The 24,183-nt window shown below is 38.3% G+C and overlaps 1 protein-coding gene across 1 annotated transcript in view; it reads left to right on the forward strand.

Annotated features, from left to right (window-relative positions):
* Nucleotides 1-24,183, forward strand: part of EXOG (exo/endonuclease G) — a 387,207-nt gene that overhangs the window by 50,159 nt on the left and 312,865 nt on the right. Inside the window, exon 3 of the mRNA XM_044066230.1 lies at nucleotides 1,099-1,238. Within this exon, the coding sequence (XP_043922165.1) occupies nucleotides 1,099-1,238 (140 nt within the window). The remainder of the gene's footprint in view (nucleotides 1-1,098; nucleotides 1,239-24,183) is intronic.

Consider the following 24,183-nt stretch of genomic DNA (forward strand, 5'->3'; position numbering starts at 1 on the left):
GCCATATACAGTATGCAAATCATAAGAGTCTCTCACAATGTACCTATCTCAGGTTTCCAGTCATGTCCTACTATGCCAGCCTGCTTTCACTGGGTTATCTCTGTGAACCTTCCCATACCTTTCCAGTCTGTGTTGCCCTGTCGTCTTAGGTGTACTCATGTCCTCCAAAACGGATAGACTGCAGAGGTTGGGAAAGTTTAGCCTTGCAGAGAATGATCTCTTTCTACAGGCACTTGGGACACATGGGTTATAGCTTTTTAACAAGAGGTCACCCACCAGCCTCTATGTGACTGTGCCTAGGAAACAATGGTCCATGATGTTAATGTTATGAGTGGAAGGAGCCACACCATACATCAGTGTCAGAATCATGTAAATTATATGATATGAGGGGCCTTAAGGAAGACATGCAACATAGCTGCAGAAAGGACTGTGATGGATATCGGTCCTTTGTCAAGCTTCAGACTCACCATAGAAACAGATGAGGAAAGGACTGAGATGGAGGTTGGTTCCGTGTCAAGCTTCACACTTACTGAGGAAGAATCTTTTCAGGAATCCCAGGATAGTGATGATGTGGGGGCAGGCATCAGACCTGGAGGTGTTAACACAGGTTCCAGGAATGGCCAGATGGGCTCCCTATTGAAATGTCGGCACATGAAATGCTGAGTACCGACTTGCCAAAAAAGGCAGAAAATGCAGGAAAAGAGCAAATCTCATTCATCGCTGTTTTCCCTTAAATGTCTTATGCCCCCGCACCCAGAGTTATATATACTAACTCCAAGATTGGTATACCTTGGAGAAAAGGGAATTATTAATTTATTTACTTTTGAATTTGTTTAGCCTTCCTATTTGTATGTAATACAGAAGACCAAGGTACATATTCATTGAGAAATTGCTTGGAGCATTGTAATTGTGTAGAGATGTGTGCGAAAGATGTTTGTAAATGTGCCAGGTTGTGTCTGAATGATTTATTTTATCAAATGTTAAACAAGGCAGAATAATTCTTTTCTTTAGCGAAGTTTTGTTAAAACATATGTATTTGTGCATCTTACAAATGCTCATGGAGAATGACTTGGTATCCTATCATTAATGCTTCTTCAGGTAATGCAGACAGAAAACACTGCAAGTTCAAGCCAGACCCTGATGTGGCTCCATTGTTTTCTGCCAAAAATGAGGACTATATTGGAAGTGGCTGGTCCCGAGGTCACATGGCACCAGCAGGAGACTGCAAATTTTCTTTGGTATGACTGGATTTTGTGTTTTGTTTTCATTTTGATATTTTTTCTTATTTTGAAGTACTTCACAGTAGCTCATCCATCAGAAGTGTTAGAGCTACTCAGGAAAGTGTGTGATTATTACACTAGCATTGGTAGATGTTTAGTCTCCTGGCTTTCTCAGTAGGTAAGAGGACAGTTTGCTTGCTGGATTTTTGCAGTTATTTTTAGCTTTTTTTTAAGTCTGTTTACCCTGTTAGTGATACATCAGTCTCCCTTATTTCTGCTTCTTATTCTGTTTCTTCTTTTCTCGCCATTTATGAATTAGAGTACCCCCAGTTATTCAGTGCTTTCTAGCCAGTGGTTATTTGCATTTTGAAAATGTTCTCAAGCACTTTTGAATCCAGACTTTGTTTTTATGAGGCATGACAGCAGACAGACAACTGACCAAATCTGTCTTATGTGTACTTATGTGTACACTGTCTGATGCAGTGTAAGGTTTCAGGTCTAACCCTAGAGGCTGGTGCACTCGACTTTTCATCAAGACACAGGAGGCTGTCCTGTGGATTAGTATGTGCAACAACGTAATCTGCAGTGGTAAGGCTGTCAAGGCTCTGTAGTGACACTTTGAACTATAACTTACAAAATGGCAGTTCATGGGTTTCTTTTCATAACAGTTTCCAAAACAATCACGTTGATTGATGTAAAAGATGTACAAAACCCATTTCAGAGTGTAATTTTTATATTCATGTTGTCCCTGTTGCAGAAACTATGGAAGAACTCGCCTAGGAGAAATGTTAAAAGCTTTTCCAAAATACAGTTTCAGCTGACTTTGTGAAATGCATTTTGCAAGTGCTGAGTTAGTGAGTTACACTAATTCCAGCTGTGAAGTCAGGACTTTATGGTAGTTAAAAGGACATAGACTATTACACACACACACACACACACACACACACATATATATATATATATATATATATATATGTATATGTATGTGCATTGGTAGTTTTCTTTTGTCTTTTCCTCTGGAGGATCAGTTATGATTAAGGTTAAACACATTTTTAGTACACCCATCTAAAGTAGATGAAATATGTACAATTGCTGTCAAAAAGCTGAAAAAACATTTGGCTGGTACAAGAGCCTATAAATTTCAGCTCATGCTCACATGTTCAGTTTCCCACTCTCCAAAAATAACTTGATCTTACTGACTGGTCCCCTGCTTATGTTTTTAGTGAGTTTCTAGGACTTGCACTTATGAGTCTCAAAATTTAAAGCTTTTACCTCACTTAATTGATCATTTTACTTATTTCTTTGCTAGAGACACTGCAACCATGCAGGCACACCTGAAAATGGTTAAAAAGTAAGTTCAAACTAAGGTAATGACTGTTTAACGTCAATGGAGTAATTGACTGTTAGACATTACCAGATACTCACTAACATTTTGTTAAAAGGTAAAACAAAACAAGTCATGATTATGAAAGTGACCCAGGCTGGGCTATTGCACTACAGAACTCCGTTTATAAAAATGTGTACATGGTTGCAGCCAGTATCAGCTGCTAAATGGAGGAAATCCAAATATTTCATCACTATTAATTTGTAAATGACCAGCACTTGAAATTACTGTAGTGAGTACTTGTGTAGATATTTTTGCATTACATGCTGCACACAGCATTCTTACTAAGAATGCTCATACAGGATTCGCAGAGCCTTGCATAAACAGTTATGGCCTACTTATGAAAGATCTAAGGCTGGGATGAAGGTGTTTATTCTAATTAAGCTATGCTGAGTGGCTGGACCCTGAAGCTGTCACTTGGTGAAATAGCTTGGTTGGCTTTTATGAGACATATGCGTGTTTTTCCCATATGAGACTTGTTAAAGTGAGCACACAAGGTTTCATTTCTGACTGGGGTGCCCAGCTGAAAAGTTCCTTTTCCACTGGAGTCCTAGGAAGGAAATAGCTACAGCCTACTTCAGACATCTAGAATGAACATTAAATTAATGGCAGATATAGGAGCTGTCACAGTGATTCACATGGATGGATATTTCTTTTGATAACACCATGTCAAAAGATTAAAAAAGTAGATTTTTTATTGCGTTGTGTTTCTCGTTTGAGACTAAATTGATAGTACTGGCATACAGAGGTGTCTTAATTATGATGATAGGGAAATCCAGTTTGCTAGTTTACAAGATTAAGGTATTGTTTTAATGAACAAAAACATATATGTTATGATTATATAATGAATGATTGACACGTCACTTGGCTGACATACAAAACATGCACCATGACATGCTGAACATTCATTGTATCATACAAACAACACATTGACACTCAATACATTGACAATGGAAATAATTTTCCTTTTCTGATGCACTACCCATAATCAAATCACATTCAGCTCAAATTTGTCTGAATAGTTGCAATGTTATGGGAAGTGTTTTTTTAAGTTAAGATGCATGTTAGGGTTAGGGGCAGGATTAGCATATATTTCTAAGTTGGAATCCTCTGCCCCAGTTCTATCCTATCCATTGTTTTCATTCTAGTGAATGCATCATGCTAACTATTCTGTTACTCACGTCCAGCTTCTTTAATCCTTTGTGCCTTACTTATTTTTCCACAGGACTAAGCAGTTGTGGAGTTTGTTTGCCCTGTTTATATGGCTCCAAGTAGAGGTGCAGTTGAGCACTGTCCAGCCTCTGTTCTTTGGTGGAGCAGAGGGACTGATAGGGTCTTTGCCTTTCCCCTCATTTTTTTCTTTATTAGCCTTCCACTTCCTCAACTTGTATCTTCCCTGTTACTCAGCTCATATCTTAGAAAGTTCCAGGCCTTCACCTTATCTATGAATTTCCATAATTTTTCTAAGATTAGGACCGAAAGTATTGCTGGGTACAAGACAGAAGCATGCCTTTAAACCTCTTAGTGTGAGAAATCCAAAGACTAAAATAATGGGGGGGACAAAGGCCCAAAAATAGAGAAAGAAGTAGTGATGGTTTAATAAAGATGTTTCTTGTTTAAAAAAGGGACAGGAATTGAATAATTTATGTGATGTTGCTTAGGTTGTATGATATATAGCAGTATATATTTGAAGTATAATGTTTGTTAATGTTAATTTGTAAATAGTTTGATTACTTTTGTATAAATTTAAATTTGCCTGTCACAAGTGATAATTCGATAAAGGTGTTTAAAAAAAAGAGAAAGAAGTAGTGAATAAAGTCATTAAGCATGATATGGCTGATTGGGAGTAAATTAGTCCATTTTTCTTATATCAGACATGTTCTGTTTGAAAATTCCTCGAGGGTCCTGTCCTGAGGGTATACTGTATAGGCAACGGAAGTAAGTAATTGCTGGTGTAACAGAACATAAATTACGACGATATCTGAATCCTATAATTACTTAGTCCAGTCATGCCAAGCTGCTTTATGTTGTAGAGAATGACGAAAGATTCCATGAAGTTTAATGCACAATTTCAATGAAATTAACCTTTAATATAGTAAGAACTGAAAGTAGTTGTTATTACAAGATTGGAATTCGGTAGTCTACCAGCATTGCAAATCATTTTGCAAAATACTGAAATGTAATTTGTTAATCTGAGTGGTTGTGTTAAGTAGATGTTTGATGAATGAGTGCCTTCTGGAGGTGTGGCTTTAAGGATTATAGAAAGTGTGGGATGTCTTCTTAATGTCATTTATGAGAAAAAGGCAAAGATGAGAGAGAGTATGAAACTTAAATACTATAATCACAAAAGTTCAGTTGATTACACAATACTAACATAACATTGGATATGATGATATTACTTGATAAGGCTGATATATATCGGCTAAAGTATCAGAGGAGGCTAGGTTGCTAATTTCAGCAGAGGCATTAGCTTGTCTACTACCAAAAGAGAGTATGTAGAAAAGTGGAAAGGAAACATCAGTTTAAAGTTGAAGAGGTATAGTACTAGTTAAGGAAATGTGATTTCACTTGAATTGGATGATAATGTTGGCTTCAGGAGTGAGTGAGTCAATAAAATTATTTGAGGGCAGGGTATGTAAAACAGGGCAAGAATATATGTGTATAAGTTAGAGGTTAGGCATGGCTAAGGTGAATATTTTTGGAGGTTATGAATAAGGAAGAGATATTTTATTATGTAAAAGTACACGGGAAGGTAAAGAAATAACAGGAATGCATCCAACTAAGTAAGGAGTGCATGTTCACTTGTGAGTAGATTGAAGATTGCTGTACAGGTGTTATGTTTCAAATTTTATAATTTCAGTTAAGAAGATGAATAAACATGGCGGGTCTGTTATAAGTAAGAGTAGCATTGTAGTACATACATGATTATTTATGTGTAAGGCAGATGGCAAGATAAGGGTTTAAGGATTGTGTTCAGCTTAAAATCATTGTTAAAGAAGAACTACCTAGTTGCCTCTGGACCTTATGATTATTTGAAGACAGTAATGATGACTTGTGTTAAAAACAGCAGATAGAATACAAGTTACACTTACAACACACAGTGGTGTAAAGAGATGTGTTGGAATGCTGCATATATGCACTGTAACCATGTAGTAAAGTTAGCATTCCTGCTAGTAGTCACTTTGCAGTACAGATATGTCTATGTACAATGAAGACTAACTCATGTATGGGAGATGACTAGTAGCTCATCATAAAATAATTTCAAAAGTTTGAAAAATATGAACATTTATCAGGCTATCAGAAGTGAAGGGAGCATAGTGTAATAATATTGGGATTCTTCATAGTGATTGTCATCCAAAATTACTAAAGCGATACAGTTTTATTTCTGTTTCTGTCTGCTAAGTTAATAGCACAATGGCAGATCCATTGTACCTTTAAAGCTTGTTTTTTTTTATAGATATATGGTAAGGTATAATAGGTAAGTCTCTTTCAGCATTTTCCAAGGAACACAGGATGGCATGCATCTCCATATTTATTCTTCATTTTAAGTATGTAGAATAGCCTTCCAATAGAATTTCAGAGTTGTCTTCGATCTTTTCATCACAAAAAAACAGTTTTTCATAGAAGGGCACTTGTACTTAGACATATGCTGAATTATGTTCAGATTTTAGATGAATAAGGGGCTGCAACCAGCAGTGATTGCCTCTCCACGATGCTTTGCATATAGCTGACTATCCTGTTGTAGGCCTGTTCTAGCTTTTTTCAGTAGTGAAATCTAAGTTGGTTAAAATATGTGCTGAGTGTAAGAGAATGACATACGTTTGTAATAGAAGATAACCTAGGATTATGTGAGTTGAACAGATCTGCTCAGAGGAGCCTGTCATTTCTTTTGTCACTATATTAACTGCTTATTTGTGCATCCTAATGTGGTTATTGATCATGTCACTAAGCAGTTATGTTGATGTAATTTCCTTAATAGGTTTGCTATGTGATAATAAGACATGTTGATGAGATGGAGATATTAGAACCCCTGTTTGCTGGAATATTAGTGCTAATACTATCTGGTACCTCTTTTTTGTTTGAGAAAAATATTGATTTGGTATTTTCGTGACTAAGATACCCTCTCATAGATTTTACCCATAGCTGTAATGAATGAATGATGGACTAGAGACAGGAACTGACTCTAAAAAATTGATTTATCTGTAAAAAAAACTTGACATCACCAGCATATTGGAAAAATGCTCAGTATTTACAGTAATTAACCATGCCATTTCTGAAGATTGTAAACAGGAGTGTACGCTGTACTGAGTCCAGGGAGTTTCCAGCAGACACAGTTAGGGTCAGGGAGATAACATTGTCCCATCTAATAGATCTGCACCTGTCTTTGTGTTAACTAGTCTGGAGTGTTTCTCCCTGGGCCTGTGCTGAAAATTGGCTTTGTTCCAAGTCGGACTTTCCCGGTTAACAAATGTTAAATAAAATAAATAAATAGTGAACCATTTGGTTGCATGGTACCTTAAGAGGTATGTGATCAGTACTGTTAGATGCTTTAGAAAGTTCCACAAAGTGCTTTATCTCCTTGTCTACAATCTAAAGGACTGCGTGTGTATTCTGTAACATTAATGGAATATCTGATTTGTGAAATAGAAATGGTACTTAAATTACAGCTTAACTTTATCAGTGAGTTGTAAATATTTCAGACGTTAGTTTTTTTAAAATAAATTTTGCAAAAATAACAAAAATTTTTAGACACATTTGTTGTAATAGTTATTCTGTTACAATGCTGATCGTATGCATTTCTACAGGAGTTATATTTTAGATTGAAATGCTTTGTACTAAGATTATGTGTTGGATGTGCTGTGTATACTTATTGACATGATCTGACTGAGGTAAGCATATTGGAGTGTTGCCTGATAAATGTTAATTTAGCATATGTATTTTTCATATGATAAATATTAATGAGAATGGCTTGTTGGTTGCAATGCAAAATGAAAGTAAAATCAGTACCATTTTCTTTCCTTCAAACAAGCAATCTTGCATAAAGTGGAAAATAAGACTTGTGGGGTTGGTGTGAAGAAACAAAAGTAAAATCAGCACCATTTTCTTTCCTACAAAGAAACAAGCAGTCTTGCATGTAGTTAAATTGCACTTTCTACAAACAAGGAATATTGTATGTAGTGAAAAGCGCACTCTTATAGTATGTATCTGCCAGTATTCATTCCGCCTTGTAGTGCATTGCACTCACTGCTATGTTGCTGCATGATGTTGTCTTTTACATTGAATGCTTATTTACACTGTTGATTGAAGTGTGCAAAGGAAATCATCATCAGCAGTTTTACTCCTTATTTCTTGTAAAGTGCAGTATTAGCTAAAACTAAAACAGCATGACAGGGTTTCCATAATGAAATGGATAATATTGGGAATAAGAATGTCTCCAATTGGCTCCGTTGAATTGATTGACAGTGCTTTAAACTTTTTCAACTTTTTATTAACACCCCTGACAGTGCTCGTGAAAGCACTGCAACTTTTTTCTGATATGCCTATTACTTTCTGTAATGACTGTTTGAGAATGCATGATTGATAATCGTACATAATGAAACAAGTGCAATGCTGCTGCATGCAGGAGTGATAACTGCCACCTGCAGTAGTTTGTGTAGTTGAAAGCTGTATATTCACACAACCATGCAAAGTATAGATCTGGTGCTACAGAAATAGCAAGATGATGCTTTAATGGTGAAACATATAAACTACAAGCACTGTTTCAGGCTTTGTTTTTACAGCTGTTTGCTAAAGTTTCTGAGATCACTATCAGCACTTTTGTAAGCATTGTATTTGTTTGGCTGCAGTAAAGTGAATGATTGATGTAGTCCACTGGCCATGTAAAGTATAGTATCATGAGACAGTACGAGAATACATTGGATTTAATGTTGCACTGACACCCATGTTGTACTTAGCACAGTTTCCATAGTGAAACAAACTGTAAAGCAAGAATGTTTCTGATTGGGTAAACTACATCCTGGTGACAGCCACAATGTTTAAAACTTGTGCAGAAACCATTTGCAGAGAATGATGATGAGTCTGACAAGTCTGTGGTTCAGGTGAGATCATTGCTTTTCTCATGGATTTTATGCATTTAAGGACTTGGAGAAGGGGGTGTTGAGACTAAATTCCAGTGAAAGGAGTAAATTATGTGAAGTCTATTTCATGCCAGCAATAATGTGTAGATGTTCATCATTACCACACTGCCTCAGTGGCATTTTGGGTTATCTGCCAAGGCAACTCAGCACTGGTTATTTTTCAAAAGCTCAGTCTGCCCTCCCTCTCTTTTCCTGTAATAACTGATTGGCTGAGCATATCCTGAGAAGGAAGCCTTCAGTTATCACAGGAAGTGTGTTCAGTCTTTTACTGCCATCCAAAAAAGAAAGTCCTCTGACTCTTCACAGGATCCATTGCTGATTTTTCCATCTTACTCTTCAGGTAAACCCCATTTGGGGATCCCTTTCCTCTTGTTTTTATTATTAGATGTATTATTATCTTCTGTTTCTGTGTTTATGTGAAAAAGTATATACTTATCTTAATTATTTATTTCTGTCAGTGTTTACAGTAATTCCTGTGGGATTTTTTGTTAATAGCAGTATTTATTTGGCTTCTATCTTTGACAAATGCTTTTTTTACTGTTTCTGAGAAAACTTTCAGTATTTCTGTCAGATGTGCAGTGTGTAATTGTGCTGTTAGACACTGAGGGCTGTCTTGTGCAGTCAGAATTGTGAATTAATTGCACTTGTCCTTACTCTTGTTACTCTGCTTTAATTTCATCTTTTGATTTTTCAGCATTTATACACTATGACTGGTCTGTGTACTTTTAATATCATATTGTGACTTTGCCACAAATGAAGTTATTTGAATGTACTGTGGAGATTTTACTCTCTCTGACAAGAAAATAAAGTGTAAATTTCTATTAAACATTATCTTATTGCACTTCAACCTGGTTAAAATATGTTTAGCTAATATTGAACATTGGTTTGGCATACTGGTTGCTTTGGTGTTTGAACTATGTGTACTGGAAATTCTTTAACTTCTGTCAGTTGTAATAAAAATTCTGAACAAATTTCAAACTGTTTTGTGGTAATAGGACAGCTTGGAAGAGTTTAGTTGTATGTGGACATGCTTCTTACTAGCAACTGTAAGTACTTATTGTAATACATTATCCAGAACTTTCAATTTGTTATGTTCTTTCTGCTGACTTGATGAATCCTAACTCTGGTACCCCGCCATCAAATCTGGTTGCACTAAGAAAAAAACTAAATAAAAATATGGCTCAGCCTATGGCTATTGATTCTGTTGGGGGTCACTGTTCGGCCTGAAGACCACTTACCTTTTACCTTTTTTCCCCTCTTGTGTAGCTTTGCCGACCACTATGGAATGAGGCTTAGACACATACCCTGTAGGACTGTTCCAGTACTTGGTTCACATATGGGAGAACCAAACCTTTTAGGTACAGATGTAGTCTGAGGTAAGAGACCCCTTGTCAGATATAATACTCTGTCCCCAGATATTTTATCTAGTCATGAAATTCGCAAGAAAAAGAAACAGAAGCTTTATCATAAGGATTATAATCAGATTATAGCTGATTTTAAGGCTGATGTGGTCTCTTGGTTTAGAGTGTTCTACAGATAGGTAATTCTAGTGGTTGTGTTCCCATACATGGCTCTAGTGCTAGTTTGGCTAGAGACCTTTCTCTTGTTTCAGAGAATGATGAGGAATCTGATAAGGGTAATGGTGATTTATTAGTTGACACCAAGTCCACTCATTCTGGTTCTTCAGAAGTTGGACCTGAGGTTAAGTCCAAAGAAGTGTTCACTTTTCCTCAGATGGGAGACTTAGTGATGCTTTTGCTTGGGTGCAGTCAAGAACTACAGCAGGGCTAGGCAGGGTATCTGACCTTATAGAGGATGAGGTGCCCAATTCTGAGGCTATTCCCCTTTCTCTTACTGGCCTTGGAATATGTGCATAAATCTGGTTGCAGGAGACCAGTATCTATTTCAGCAGTCCCTTAAAAAGCTCAGAAAAATATTGGGTCTCATTAGATGTGGCAGATGTCTTTTCTCATTTGACTGCTGAGCCAGCTGCGATCTCTCCAGCTACCTGCTCAAATAAAAAGGCCTTGGCTTCATTTAATCCCATGCACCTCTAATGAAGAGAGAGAATGGTTATATCTTCAGGGCAAAAGGATGTCTCTTTCGAGTAATCTAGCCTTTAGAATGCTAAATTATCAAGGCTGTATGCAGAAATTTATTTTACATTGTGCATACCATTTGGATAATTTTTACCTGCAAAACAAAATTGTTATATAAATGAAATTGTTTCTAATTTGACTCATGGTTTGAAACATGCTTTGAATGGTGGGCTTAAATGTACAGATACTGTTTCGAGAAATGCTTCTATTGTATAAAGACGGTATGGTTGGTTACATAATCAAAACTCTGATGATTTAAAAAAACAAAATTTTGAATCATCCTTTAATTTCAGAATTGTTGTTTGGGCCCTCTGTTACACAGATTCTCAAACAGTGGGATGTCAGAGCCAAATTGATGCATGGGGTATCTGGGATGTTCCATGTACCCAAGTTCTCCCCAAACAAGGCATCTTCTTTCAAAGGGCATAACAGACAAAAATCCCAGGGATCCAAAAGGAAATGACAGAAAGATCATTCTTCTAAAGCAAATAAGAGAGATTCCTTTTGGGAAAAAAATCATCCCCCTGCAAAAGAATGACTATGCCAAGTCACAGAGCAACCCTAACCCCCTTGCCCTTTTTTCTCTTCCTCTTTCCCTTAGGCTCACTCTCAGCCATGCAGCCTGGTTGCAAGTAGTTTCAGACAAGTCGTTCTAAGAATAATTTGGGGAGGATACACTTTGCAGTGGATAGAAAATCTTGCCCCTTACAGGGGGAATTCCCCCACACCCATCAGACCACACAGAGATGTTTCCTCCCAGTAAATCTGGTAGAAGCAGGGGTAATAGTACCAGTGCCTGTAATACATAAAAGCAACAATTTACTCCATAATCTTTTTGGTACCAAAAGAGGAGCACTCCTGGAGACTCATCCTAGATGAGTCCTTTCTAAGCACCTTTGTAAAAGTTCCAAAATCCAAAATGCTCACCTTACACTTGGTTCTAGTAGTGCTTCCAGGTCACTGTTTCATGGTGACTCTAGATCTCAAGGATGCTTATCATCATATTCCCAAAGCTCCCAATTTCAGGAAATTTTTGAGATTTGTTGTATCTGGCTTACTTTAGCAGTTTTCTGCATTTTCATATGGATTATCTACTGCACCTTGAGTGTTTACAATGTGTCTGGCCCCAGTGGTTGCCTGTTGCAGAACCCTAGATATCCACGTTTCCTTATTTATATGAGTTGCTGATTTTTACATATTAGGCATCCAGCTGCTTGGTGTTCTCAGATGAGGTCATTTCCTTCCTTCCCTATCAGGGCTTTAAATTAAACCTTCAAAAGGCCTTCCTGACACTCCCCCTCAATGAGTTGTTTTTCTGGGATATTTCATAGACACAGCAAAAAAAGATAGCCTTCTTACCAGAAGACAAAGTTCTGACTTATCAGGGCATTTTCTTGGATTTCTGTCTTTTAGCAAGAGAGTTCCTCAACATTCTAGGCCTCATGGCATCAGTGATCCTCATGTTACCATTATCCAGACTACACGTAAGAAAAATTCAGTGGCACTTGAAGAATTCTTGGGCCCAGCAACTCCATCCCTTGGATTTCCATGTACCTGTACTAGGATTTGTGAAAGAGGAACTGAAGTGGTGGAGGGATCAACTGTTTCTAAATTCAGGATTACCTTTCTCTCTCTTCAGACCCCAGTACTATTTGTCCTGATGGACTTTTCAGATATTGCTTGGGGAAGCAGTGTTCATGGGAGTTCAAATGCAAGGCTTGTGGGTTCCTCAGAACCTTCCAAAGCACATAAACATAAAAGAGATGTTGGCATTGATTCATGCCTTAAAAATTCTTCAACACTTATAATCTTAATGTCTTCTTCTAGTGGTTACAGATGACACTAATGTGACATGGTACCTTAGCAAGCAAGGGGAGTTAGTATGAGGTCATACCCTATTTGCTGGTTGGCAGTGATGGCCTGGGAGCTGGCTCTACAGCATTTTCTGACTATTTAGACTTAATACATTCCATCAGAGTAAAACACAGTGGCAGACAGACTAAGCAGATGTTGGATAAACCCTCACAAGTGGAAACTCCATGTAGAAGTCTTCCAAGACTTGATCCAGATGTGGAGAACACCTCAAGTAAATCTCCTTGCTTCCTTTCAAAACAGACAACTGAAAACATTCTGTTCAAGGCATCCTTGCACCCATGCTTGGAAGACTGACACTGTATCATTCCCGTGGTCAAGAATGTGTCTGTATGCATTTCTACCCTTTTCAATGATTCCCAAGGTACTTCTAAAGATTCATTAAGAATTACCAAATATCATTGTGCTAAACCTATTTTAGCCCAGGTAAAGTTGGTTCTCCCTGTTAATGGAATTGGCCAAGGGCAATTACCTCAAGCTTCCTCACAGACTAGATGTGCTCGCACAGCATTAAGGTCTAATGGTACACTCCAACTTAAAACAATTGCAATAGACAACCTGGATGATTCTGTTTTGTTACAGTTTAGGCACTTGTTCCATAAGGAAGTGCAGCAGATATTTAAGGAGGCAAGAAAACCTGCAACTAGAAAATGTTACGTTTACAGATGGAAGAGGTTTTCTAGGTGGTACCTAACCAATAACAGAGGTCCTGAAAATGTTTTGACCCCTCTTGTTTTAAAATGTCTATGAGAGTTACTTATAGATGGTTTGTCATATGCTTCTGTCAAAGTGGATCTTGTGGCCGTCTCAGCTTGTCCAACAGTGAATCTCCCTCTTTCATCTCTTCTTGTGATGGAATAGTTTATGAAAGGAGTGTTGCATGTAAAACCCCTTCGAAAGCAAATTTCTCCTCCCTGGGATCTTAACTTTGTTCTTGAAAAATTGACGTTATTTCCTTTTGAACCTACCTCCCAGGCTGATTTATGAGATTGACGGTTCATTACTTGTAAGATTGTTTTACTTCTTGCTGTGAAACCAGGTGAGTCTCTGAGTTACAAGCTGTCATGGTGGGCCAACCCTATCTGATTGTTCACAAGGACTGGGTTGTGTTACAAACCAATTCATCATTCATGCCTAAAAGTGCTTCTGAATTTACCTTAGATCAAGCTATCCATCTCCCTTTGTTCTATTCCCATCCAAAAAACAAGAGAGAAAAGATTCTACATACCTTGGATGCGCACAGACAGCTCAGGTACTACCTTAAAAGAACAAAGCCCTTTAAGAATGCTGAACAGCTGTTGGTATCCTATATGGGGCTAAGAAAGGTCAACATGTCTCTAAGCAAACTATTGCATGGTGGTTGTCCTCTGCTATTGTTTTCTGTTACTCCCACTGTAGTAAATCTCTTCCAAGCAAGATTAAAGCTCACTCGACTGGGACCTTATCCTCTTCAATGGCATATTGGAAAGGGATGCACTGTAGAAACATTTTAGAGGCAGCAATCTGGTCCTGTGTTCATACCTTTGCAAAGCAATACAAACTGGATTCCTTTTCAAGTCTAGAGCAGGCTTTGCTAGAACTATTCTTCTGGGGCTCCTGGATCTTTATCCTGCCACTTCCCAGGTAGGATAAGCTTTGGGAATCTACCCAAAATGCCACTGAGGCAGTGGGATTGTTGAACATAGTACAATTGTGCAAGTCCTACTTACCAGTAACAGTAGATATTCAAATTCCTCACTACCTGAGTCAAAGCACCCACCCACCAGTCCCCCAGATTGTATATAACTGAGGTGAGTTTCAACCTTTTTGATTCGATTGTTGTTGTTGGATTTGATTTTTATATGGTATTGTGATTGACTTTGAATTTACTCCTTCTAGATGATTCTGGCTTCATGTACTTTTCTCTCCTACTTTGTGGAAGCAAAAAATCTTTACACTGTGACAGCTGAAGGCTTCCCTCTGAGGATATGCTCAGGCAATCCGCTGTCACAGGAAGAGAGAGTGAGAGAAGTCTGAACTTCTGAAAGCTGGCTGGTACTGGAATGCCTAGGCAGATAACCCAAAATTCCACTGAAGCAGTGAGGAGTTTGAACATCTACTGTTACAGGTAAGCACAGGACTTACACAAGTATGCTTTTCAAATGATTTCTTAGAGTACCAGTACCAGATGGCAGTAATTTGAATGTCTGGATACAAAGACAGGGCATATTAAGTACTCTGTATCTTCTTTTCTCTTTATTTTATGAATACTATCACTTAACACTGCTTATAGATCTCTTCACAACCTTTTGGTAGCACTTCTGACAGCATCTGTGCAAACAGTATAAATTTTTGCTCACACTTTTTTCTGTGGGCTATTGCAGAATGAATGATGTAGTCCACTGACCATGCAAGTACAGAACTGGTAAGATAGTAGGTGACTTGGGTAGTGTAACACACATTAGATTTAATGTTGTATTGTTACCCAGTGTTGCACTTGATGTATTTTCCATATAGAATGAACTACAAAGCTGTAATGTTTAGCTTGGATCAGCTCTATCTTGGTTTTTAGTGACTGCACTGTATAAAATTTGTGTAGAAACCACTTGCAGATAATGCTGTAAGGCTGTCTGGTTGTGTATGACTGAGGTGATGTCTCTCCATTTCTCATAGAGTTTCTGCCTTTGAGTACTTTAGGAAAGAGAAGCTGTATAGTGAATGGAATAAGTTGTAGGAAGTACTTTTGAGGCTATTAATAACAAGTGATTATAAATGACTCTTAAATTGTCAGAACCTTTCAACACTGATTTGAATGTCTGGGTGCAAATGCAGGGCAATTTAAATAATATGTGCATTCGCTGTTCATTTTTTGTTATTTTAATGTCTGCTCCAAGGAGCCAGATACTGTAGCTAGTGTTGTAGATGTAAACATGTCTGGCAGATTTTGTAGTGTTAGCCAGAAGAAACATGCTCTCAGTACCATGTCTTTGCGTTGCACATAGGACTCCAGCCATGGACTTTACCAGGCAAATAGGGAATATTAGTAGTCTGACAGCCTTTCATCCATATCTCTCTCTCTCTGTCACACACACACACACACACACACACACACACACACACACACACACACACACACACACACACACACAAACACACTTCTAGGGACAATTTATAATCATCAGTATACCTACTACATGTTTTGTGAGGAATCTGGAGCACCCAGCGAAAACCCACACGAATACAGGAAAGACATGTAGACTCTGTGTACAGTAGACACCCCGATCCAAGAACTGAACCATAGAACCTCTTGCTATAGGGGAACAGTAGTGATCCTCGTGCTGCTGTAGATTAAATTAGACATTATTAACTTGCTGTTTCTAGAGAAACTTAGTTTGATAACTGCTACTTTTATGGTGATTCCTGTGTGACTGTGTTGAAATTGCAGTGCTTCTCATGGGTTTTGTGCTGTTGAGATTATGGGGAGGGAATAGCTGCAAATAATTTAGAGTGAAAGTGGCACATTCTAGCAAGCTTGTTTTCATTCCAGTAATACTGAATGCTTGCAGTATGCCTGTCAGAGTGACGGTACCAGGTATCAATGCTTTGAATGTGTGGGTGCAAAGGCAGGGCATATTAAACAGCCATATACTACTAAAATTAAACTTAGTAAAAAAAAAAAAAAAGCAAAAGTTAAACAGCCAGGATTAAAACTTCAAACACTGTCAAAGAAAAATTTCTGGTCTCTGGAATCCTGTTGGACTTTTTTGCTTCTTCCGTTTAAGAAGTTATTCCTCGTTAAACTTTGTTCCCTCATTGTCTCTGTTAAAAGTGTTAGCAAATTCGGCTGCAGCTATTAGCATTTTAACTTTGTTTCTTGAACTTTCACTTCATTGGGCAGTCTCTCACATTTTATGATGCCCCCCTCTCTCTGTATATGTGACTTTTTCTATACATGTTCATGTGATGACAATACCTAGTGCTTTTTTAAGGTTTCCCTCTATTGGTACTGAAGATGTTTTACATGTCCAGAGACCTCAATGAGTTATATTTGTCTCTATATCTCTGGCAAGTAATTAAGTTCATTAGTATTTCAAGTTTCTCAGTCAACGATTTTGTTTCTCCAGAGGTAGCAATGCTTACTGTTGGCATACTGGAGGAAAATAGTCCTGTATGCCTTCCATTATGATCTGAAAAGTACTTCCCAACAGTATCTAAAACAGCAGTTAGTGCATTCATCCTCTCATTGCTACCTTTAGGTGAAATGAAGGAATTCATCATTCTGTGAATATATATTCTAGGACAGTAGGACTCCTAAGCAAGTCTGGAAAACTGTCCTTGATTGTCATTCAGTGTATATAGCATAATACCACTAAAATTAAACTTGTTAACAATAAAAAAAAAATACTGTTAAGTGGTCAGGATTACACTTTATTATCAACAGACATAATCTTAATACCTCAACCTAAGATGTTCTATTAAGTAACGATAGAATCAAACAGGCTCTGGATAAAACAATTAAAATAAAAATTCACACATTCATCAAGTGATTATTAATTATCATTAAAATAACAGCAAAGAGTCTCCATTCTAATCTTGATTTAACCAATAAGACTTTTAAAAGTATTAAACTTTAAAATGCAGGTATCCTCCTTATATCTTAACAGATAATCCAGTGACTTTGCTTTCTTTCATCACTTAAGACTTGCTGTGAAAGTGAACATTTAAAATTTGGTTAATTTCTTGGTTCCTTTATTCTAGGATTTGATAAGACAGCTATAGTTCATATCTGCTGGAAGAGTTAAGAGCTATTGTATCACGTATGAAAGCTAAGAGGCTCTGTAAAAAAATCTTTTGATCTAGAGAACTTTGAATGCAGAATGAATGATATGTTTTGTTACTGAATATAATTTACTTTATTCTGATTTACTGAGCTTCATGTTTAAATTTTGGGGCACTTTGAAACAAGTTACTGTATTGGCAATGATTATTCTTATTAAGCCATGAGTTTATTTAATAATTTAGTGGATAGTCATGTGAAGAAGCTGTCTGTTAGAATAAAAAGTGTGAGCTGCTCCAGTGGTGTAGCGGGATAAAGTCATGACTATGATCCAGGTTCTGTGAGTTGCTCGGGAAGTGTGAGCTGCCCCGGTAGTGTAAAGGGATAAAGCCCTGACTACAACCCAGGTTCGATGAGTGGCTCAAGAAGTATGAGCTGCCCCAGTGGTGTAGAGGGATAAAGCCCTGACTACAAGCCAGGTTCGATGAGTGGCTTGGGTGTCTGATGGAGCAGCAGGGGAGGGATAGCAGTGCCCAACATAGGGGGAGGGTGGTACATGAGCCTCTCTTGGCTTTGATCCTTGGTGGAGGCCAGGGGCGTCACTAGTGCAGGAGTGGTAAGTGGGTGGAAAGTGTGCCTAGCTGAGCTGCTGCAGAGGCGGGGTGATATGCCACTAGCACACATTGCACACCCACACAGGTACCACAAACCGCTGCCACAAAAAGGGAGGGGGAAACGAGTAGGCCATTAGTTAAGATCCCCTCTGGCCAGCCCCAGCATGAAATACTGAAAGGTTTAGCTCAACTTGTCAACACTAATGGAGAAAACAGGTGTTGGAGAGAAGATGAAGCTGTCGAGAGCTGTTTGCATGGACACTTGTCTTAGGGGTTTCTATTTGCAACCCCTGTATAAGTTGAAGGATTGCCAAAGGGACACACTCAAAAAACAGGTCTAGCCTTAAACATACTTCCACGTCAGTACCAGTGTTGACATGTCTCCAGCAGCAAACTACTGTCATGTCTGGCAGGCATAATTTAGCTACTGGAGACATCCTATGTATTGGTAAGTCCATTGCTAACACAAAGATTTCACACTCACCAGGCTGGACAAGGACAGGGTAAAAAACATTTCCCAGAAGCCAAGTTAGTAGACAAAACTATGACATTCAACATCCTGTCTTCTAGCAAGTATGACTATGACATGATTGTAGTCCTTGTTGGAGTAGATGACCTATCACACAATCCTTGAACACCACATTGAAGGGTATGTTGGACCTTACCATGCTAGCTTCAGCTAAGGGTTTCACTGGTTTTAAGTGGAATCCACCTTTTGCCTAGAATGATATCTAAATGAAGGCAGCACATGTCTGGCAATGGATTAACTCTTGGCCTTCATGTAAAGTTTGTTACTTATTAATTTGCACTTTGAACTTTTTCATGACTATTAGTGCCTGCTTTAGGATCCTTTGGATTGATTGTTTGTCATTGCAGTGGATTTGTTGATGTTGAAGCATTGTGCGTGTTCCCTGCTCCTTGGACTAGTTACTGTTCTAATGTCTAGTGGACTTTGGCAATCGGAGGGCATCAGGATGATGCTTAGTATTTGTTGACTGCTCTTTCTTTTAAAAAATACAATTTGTAATCAATGTTACTTGCATTCTTTATTCTTGCATCTTGTTACATTTGTATTTTTAACAACAATGTTGCATTGATTAAATTATTCTTCAGCAGTTCAGTTGTTTAGTCATTTCTGGCTCAGAGTATCTGTTTGTTTAAAATGGGTGATTGAGCTGTTTTTTTTTTACATTTGCTTTGAAATGTAATTAGTGCTCAGGAAGTAAGCACTTTAATAAATTTCAAGTTGAAGTTGATGCTAGATACGATTCATAGATTAGTACTAGGCTAACTACCCTTGCGAGCCAATTTAAGCCTAGCCAATTATCCCCTGTGAGATTCAAACCCTGTACCTTGTGTTTCTAAGGCAAACACCTTAACCATTAGGACACCTCGTTTGTGGAACATTGGTTCTGTGTTTTCCCCTTACTTGTTCTAATATTCACTGACATGGCTTCACATCCCACCTCTGCACGTATAACCAATACAAATTTCTTAAATGGATTGGTAGATGTGATGATGTTTCCCCCACATCTTTGGTAGACAGAGACAGCCAGTAATGCCCAAACTAACATACCTCGGACACAACCTGTAACAAACCTCCTCCTAATAAATGCCCATGGTACCTAGGGACACAGTTGGGTTGATTGCATGGCTAGATTTATGAAACCCCTGGTGGTTATTAGTCTAGTATATACCTATGAACTGATAGGTGGCTAAGTTGCTGATATTTCAGAGGTATCCAGTATGTGTTACACTGGGAGTAGATAATTGTCAGTCAAATTTGCTTTGAAAAAAGACGGTCTGCATCTTAATTTCAAGGGTTTCTGCATAGTTCCCAAAGCTCTTGTTGTGCCCCTATCTTGCCTTTTTAAGCAGAATTCAGTTAATGAACATCCCAACTTGATACATACCTGAAATCCCAAACTGGATGATATCAATGGCTCTACTCAATGCCAGAAGTCTTAGCAATAAACCATCTGACCTTGAGGCTCTTCTGCATTTGAAACATGTTCATGTATGCTTTGCTACGAAGACATGGATCAGATCATTAGAGAGCACTCAGGAGCTGAATTGTTAAAATGAAAACTTCATGTATTAGGCATAGTTATAGTCATGCAAAGAGGAAAAGCATGTGTAGTATATAATCAAAAACACAGGCTGTGTGAAAGCAAGATTTTGCAAAAGCATTTAAGGTACAGAAATACTTTTACATTAGGAATTTGTACATTATTAAAACTGAATGAGAAAAATTAATACTTGCTGGCACTGTGGAAATGCAGTGAAGATTTGTACATTGTACAGAGCATACTGAAGTTACTGGTCAGAGGGAGATTGCTAATTAAAAGCTATTAATGTTAAACTTGCAACTGGAGCAGAATGAAGCATTTTCAGAGTCTACTTTTTAAAGCACTGACATAGTAAGGCACTATGTGTAAGTCAGTGTGTACTTTCCTGATAAAGTTGGGGCACAAAGTAAAGGGCATGAATGAGATACTGATGATGTATGCTCAAATATAAAGGATATCCAGTGGTTTTAGAGAGTTGTGTGTTTGGAAAATGCAGTTAAACAACCAAATATTCCGGTCATTTGGCATGTGGTAAGCTTGTTGTTATTAAATATATCCACAGTATGTAAGCATTGGAAGCATTAAAATAGGCACCAGCTTGAATGCTTCCAGTGCCAGCAGGAATTTTTGCAGGGCTGTTTCCCCTAGTAATTTCCAGAAGGTTCAGTTAATTCAGTTGGAAATTTTGCTGTTTACTGTAAGCTGTCAGATCAGGTCATTTCAAAACTACAGAAACAAATGCAGGTGATATTTACTGGAAAACGAACAACACCAACTGGATAATCCAAATGTGAAACCATATTGAAATTTTGGAATAAAGCTTTGTTTTACATCGGTCCTTGGTTTCACATTTGGATTATGCAGGTGATATTTAGCCAAGTTATTTATTTACTTGGATGGGTTGTCAAGTTAACGCTACATTGTAATATGTCATAATGCACTATCCATAGTTCTTCCACCTAGGAGATTAAGGTCTATATTATAAGACTGAAAGTGCATATGTGCGACTACATAAAAGTCGACACATAATGCACGAAACCTAACAATAGCGAATGGCCACGTCAGTGAATTTTCCCCCTAAGTAAAAAACTTAACGTGGTCGTTCACTAAAAAAAAATAATTTAACATCATAAACAGGTGGGGGGCTTTGCCCCCCACACCCCCTAACTAAATATACCAACTCTGAGACCGCACTATAGGGGAAGGAAAGGGTAACTCCATGAAGTTGGCCAACTAACTCCTTGCCCTATGACGTATTTATCGAATCGCTTAAATGCAATTCGATGAATATGTGTTGCTGTTTCTGTATCCGCTCAGAAGCAATTTTGTGCCTCTAATATAGACCCTGAGATTATTAGTAGCCCTGAGAGGCAAAACAGAGGAAGAGCTAAAGTAGCCCTGAGAGGCAAAACAGAGCAAGAGCTAATGGGTCAGCTGCACTGTTACAGCTGTGAAGCAAAATAAACATAGACTCTACATAGACCCCCACCCTCCCCATGATCGAACAAAGTGATTTGATGAGAGCACAGCCTATTACTGACAATTAAATAATTGTGTCAGTAATGCCTAGTGCCATGTTGGCTGTGTGACATAGGAGGATAAAGACTTGACTTTGATCAAGATGACCTGCCATCGATTAGCGGTGTTATCAGTACAAGTGGTAGAAAAATGAAGCAGCTGAGCACACTTGCCTTTCCATTGTTGAGAGGGGCATATTTCCAGGAATGCAGTGGTATATGCTTAAGAATGCTTGCTGTGTTTGAGCTCCACACTGGTGATCTGAGAGCAAACAAGGGTAATTGGCTAAATGGAGTGCATTGTCTGTGGGTTTTTGCAAAATGTAGAAGCAGTGGCAGTTCATTGCATGTCCAATAAAAACGTTTATATCACATCATCGAAAGCCAAAAACACAGAATACCATTTAATCGAACCTAAATAATCTAAAGTACACAATATTGAACATTCAGAACAGTGAATTTTTCCCAGGGAAAAAATTTGCTATTCCGAAACACATTTACACAACACAGGCACACCAAAAAAACAGCAATCCACACACTTACACTTAAAATCTTACATCTAACCGTACTCTAAACTATACAAACACTACTATCTATCCACTTACCTTAACCCAACCCTAACCCTCAGGTCCATCACTATCGCACACTCACCTTACCCGCGCCCTAAACCTAACTCACTTAACCCACCCCAACCCTAAACTCTGTCACTATCGCACACTCACCAGCGCCCTAACCCTAACTCATGTAACCCGCCCTAAACCTAACGTCCACACAACACACACTTACCTGAACCTCTGTAACTTTCCACCACAGTGCTAAAAATAGTGAAGCCACAGAAACGGACAACCAAATTCTTTCCCTAGGAAAGAATTTGATGTTCTGCAGCTTCGCTATTTTTAGCATTCGCTGTATAGGGTTCGACATTATGGCATTTGACATTATTGGCTTTCGATAACGTGATATGAACCCCAATAAAACATTACCCATCTAAGCATTTGGACTTGCACAAGGAGCAATGTATACAACTCATCAGATCACAGCCTATTTCATGGTTGTGTCCCAGTTATGCTGTCACTCCTTAAAGGGAACAAATGAATGATAGTGGCTGTGGCAGTTGCTTGATGGCCAACATTATTGGAGGGTGAGAAACTAGTAAAATGCCCAATACCTTACATTTCTGTATGGATACTAGCAATGGTCTCTGCAAAATAGCTGAATAAAACCAGCTGGAAAGTATGTACATCCAATACACTGCAGTGAAGGCACTGATTTCTTAGTTCACCTTTTGTATTTTGTCTGCACAAGAGGTATTTCAGAAAGTTGTGGCAAAGATTGTAGAAATATCTGATGGTATAGTTAATATAAAACATGATTTTCTTGTGAAACTAAGCAGGAGCATGACTTGAGTCTGGTCAAATAGTTGAACAGACTGAGGCGCTACAGTCTGAAACTGAACAGGAGTGTCAGATTTGAAAAAAGATGCTGAGAATATTAATACAATTATGTTAAGCTAAAGCCAGATGGTGGATGATCACTGATGATGTTTCTCCTAATGGTTTATTGTCTGCCCAAGTCATATTGAACATGTCAATAATTGCAATGTCACTAAGAAAGCTTTTACAGCATGATACAACATAAGACTGGTCAGTATAGTGGCAAATACATTTTGAGGTACTGAAGAAGTTTATTACTAATGCACGAGTTCTAAGGAATTATGATATGTCAAAAGTTGTGGTTTTTTGCAGGTGACTGCAAGTCAATATGGTTAGGAACTGTGATGATGTAAGAGGACAGACCAGTGGCATATGGTTCAAGACAACTTACAGATGCACAAACTAGGCATGCACAGCTTGAGAAAGAAATGATGGCTGTTTATAGATGTGCGAAATTTTACAAAAATGTATAAACTAAACCATTGTTGTTTGACACAGATCAAAAAAACACCTTAGAGCATAGTGAGAAAAGCATGACACAAAGCAGCACCTAGATTGTAAAAGATGTTGCAGAATGTACAGTAGTATGACTTAAACAGAACATTACATTACATGCGATCTCTGCATAACATACAAGGCCATGTCAAACCCTGAGCTGTTGGACATGCTCCACTTAAAGAAATCGGAATCCCTCAGAGCCACACGCTCCAGGGATCTAAACCTTGTCATCACAATGAACAAAACATGCTGGAGGGATAGGTTCCTGACCCAGGGGACTCCTCATACTCTGGAATAGACTGCCCATACATGTCAAGCAGAGTGCCTCCTTGGCCCTCTTCAAAAGGAACCTTGACGATTGGATGGGAGATAGGAACTTCACCCCGGGGATCACGTCAGGTGTTTGCCCTGCTAGACAGGGGTCCAGGGAAGTAAATATTGTGGGAAGAAATATCCAGGGAATTGTTATGGCTAGGCTTGTATAGGCCATAGGGCCGATAGCCTAGTACCAGCCTATGAACCTATACATGTTGCTGATCTCTTAAGAAGAGCCTGTCTCAAAAGGAAGGATTTTAGCAGGAAAA

Source organism: Protopterus annectens, chromosome 3.part1, assembly GCF_019279795.1.
Source record: "Protopterus annectens isolate FY-2018-M chromosome 3.part1, PAN1.0, whole genome shotgun sequence".
In the NCBI taxonomy this organism is placed as follows: domain Eukaryota; kingdom Metazoa; phylum Chordata; order Ceratodontiformes; family Protopteridae; genus Protopterus; species Protopterus annectens.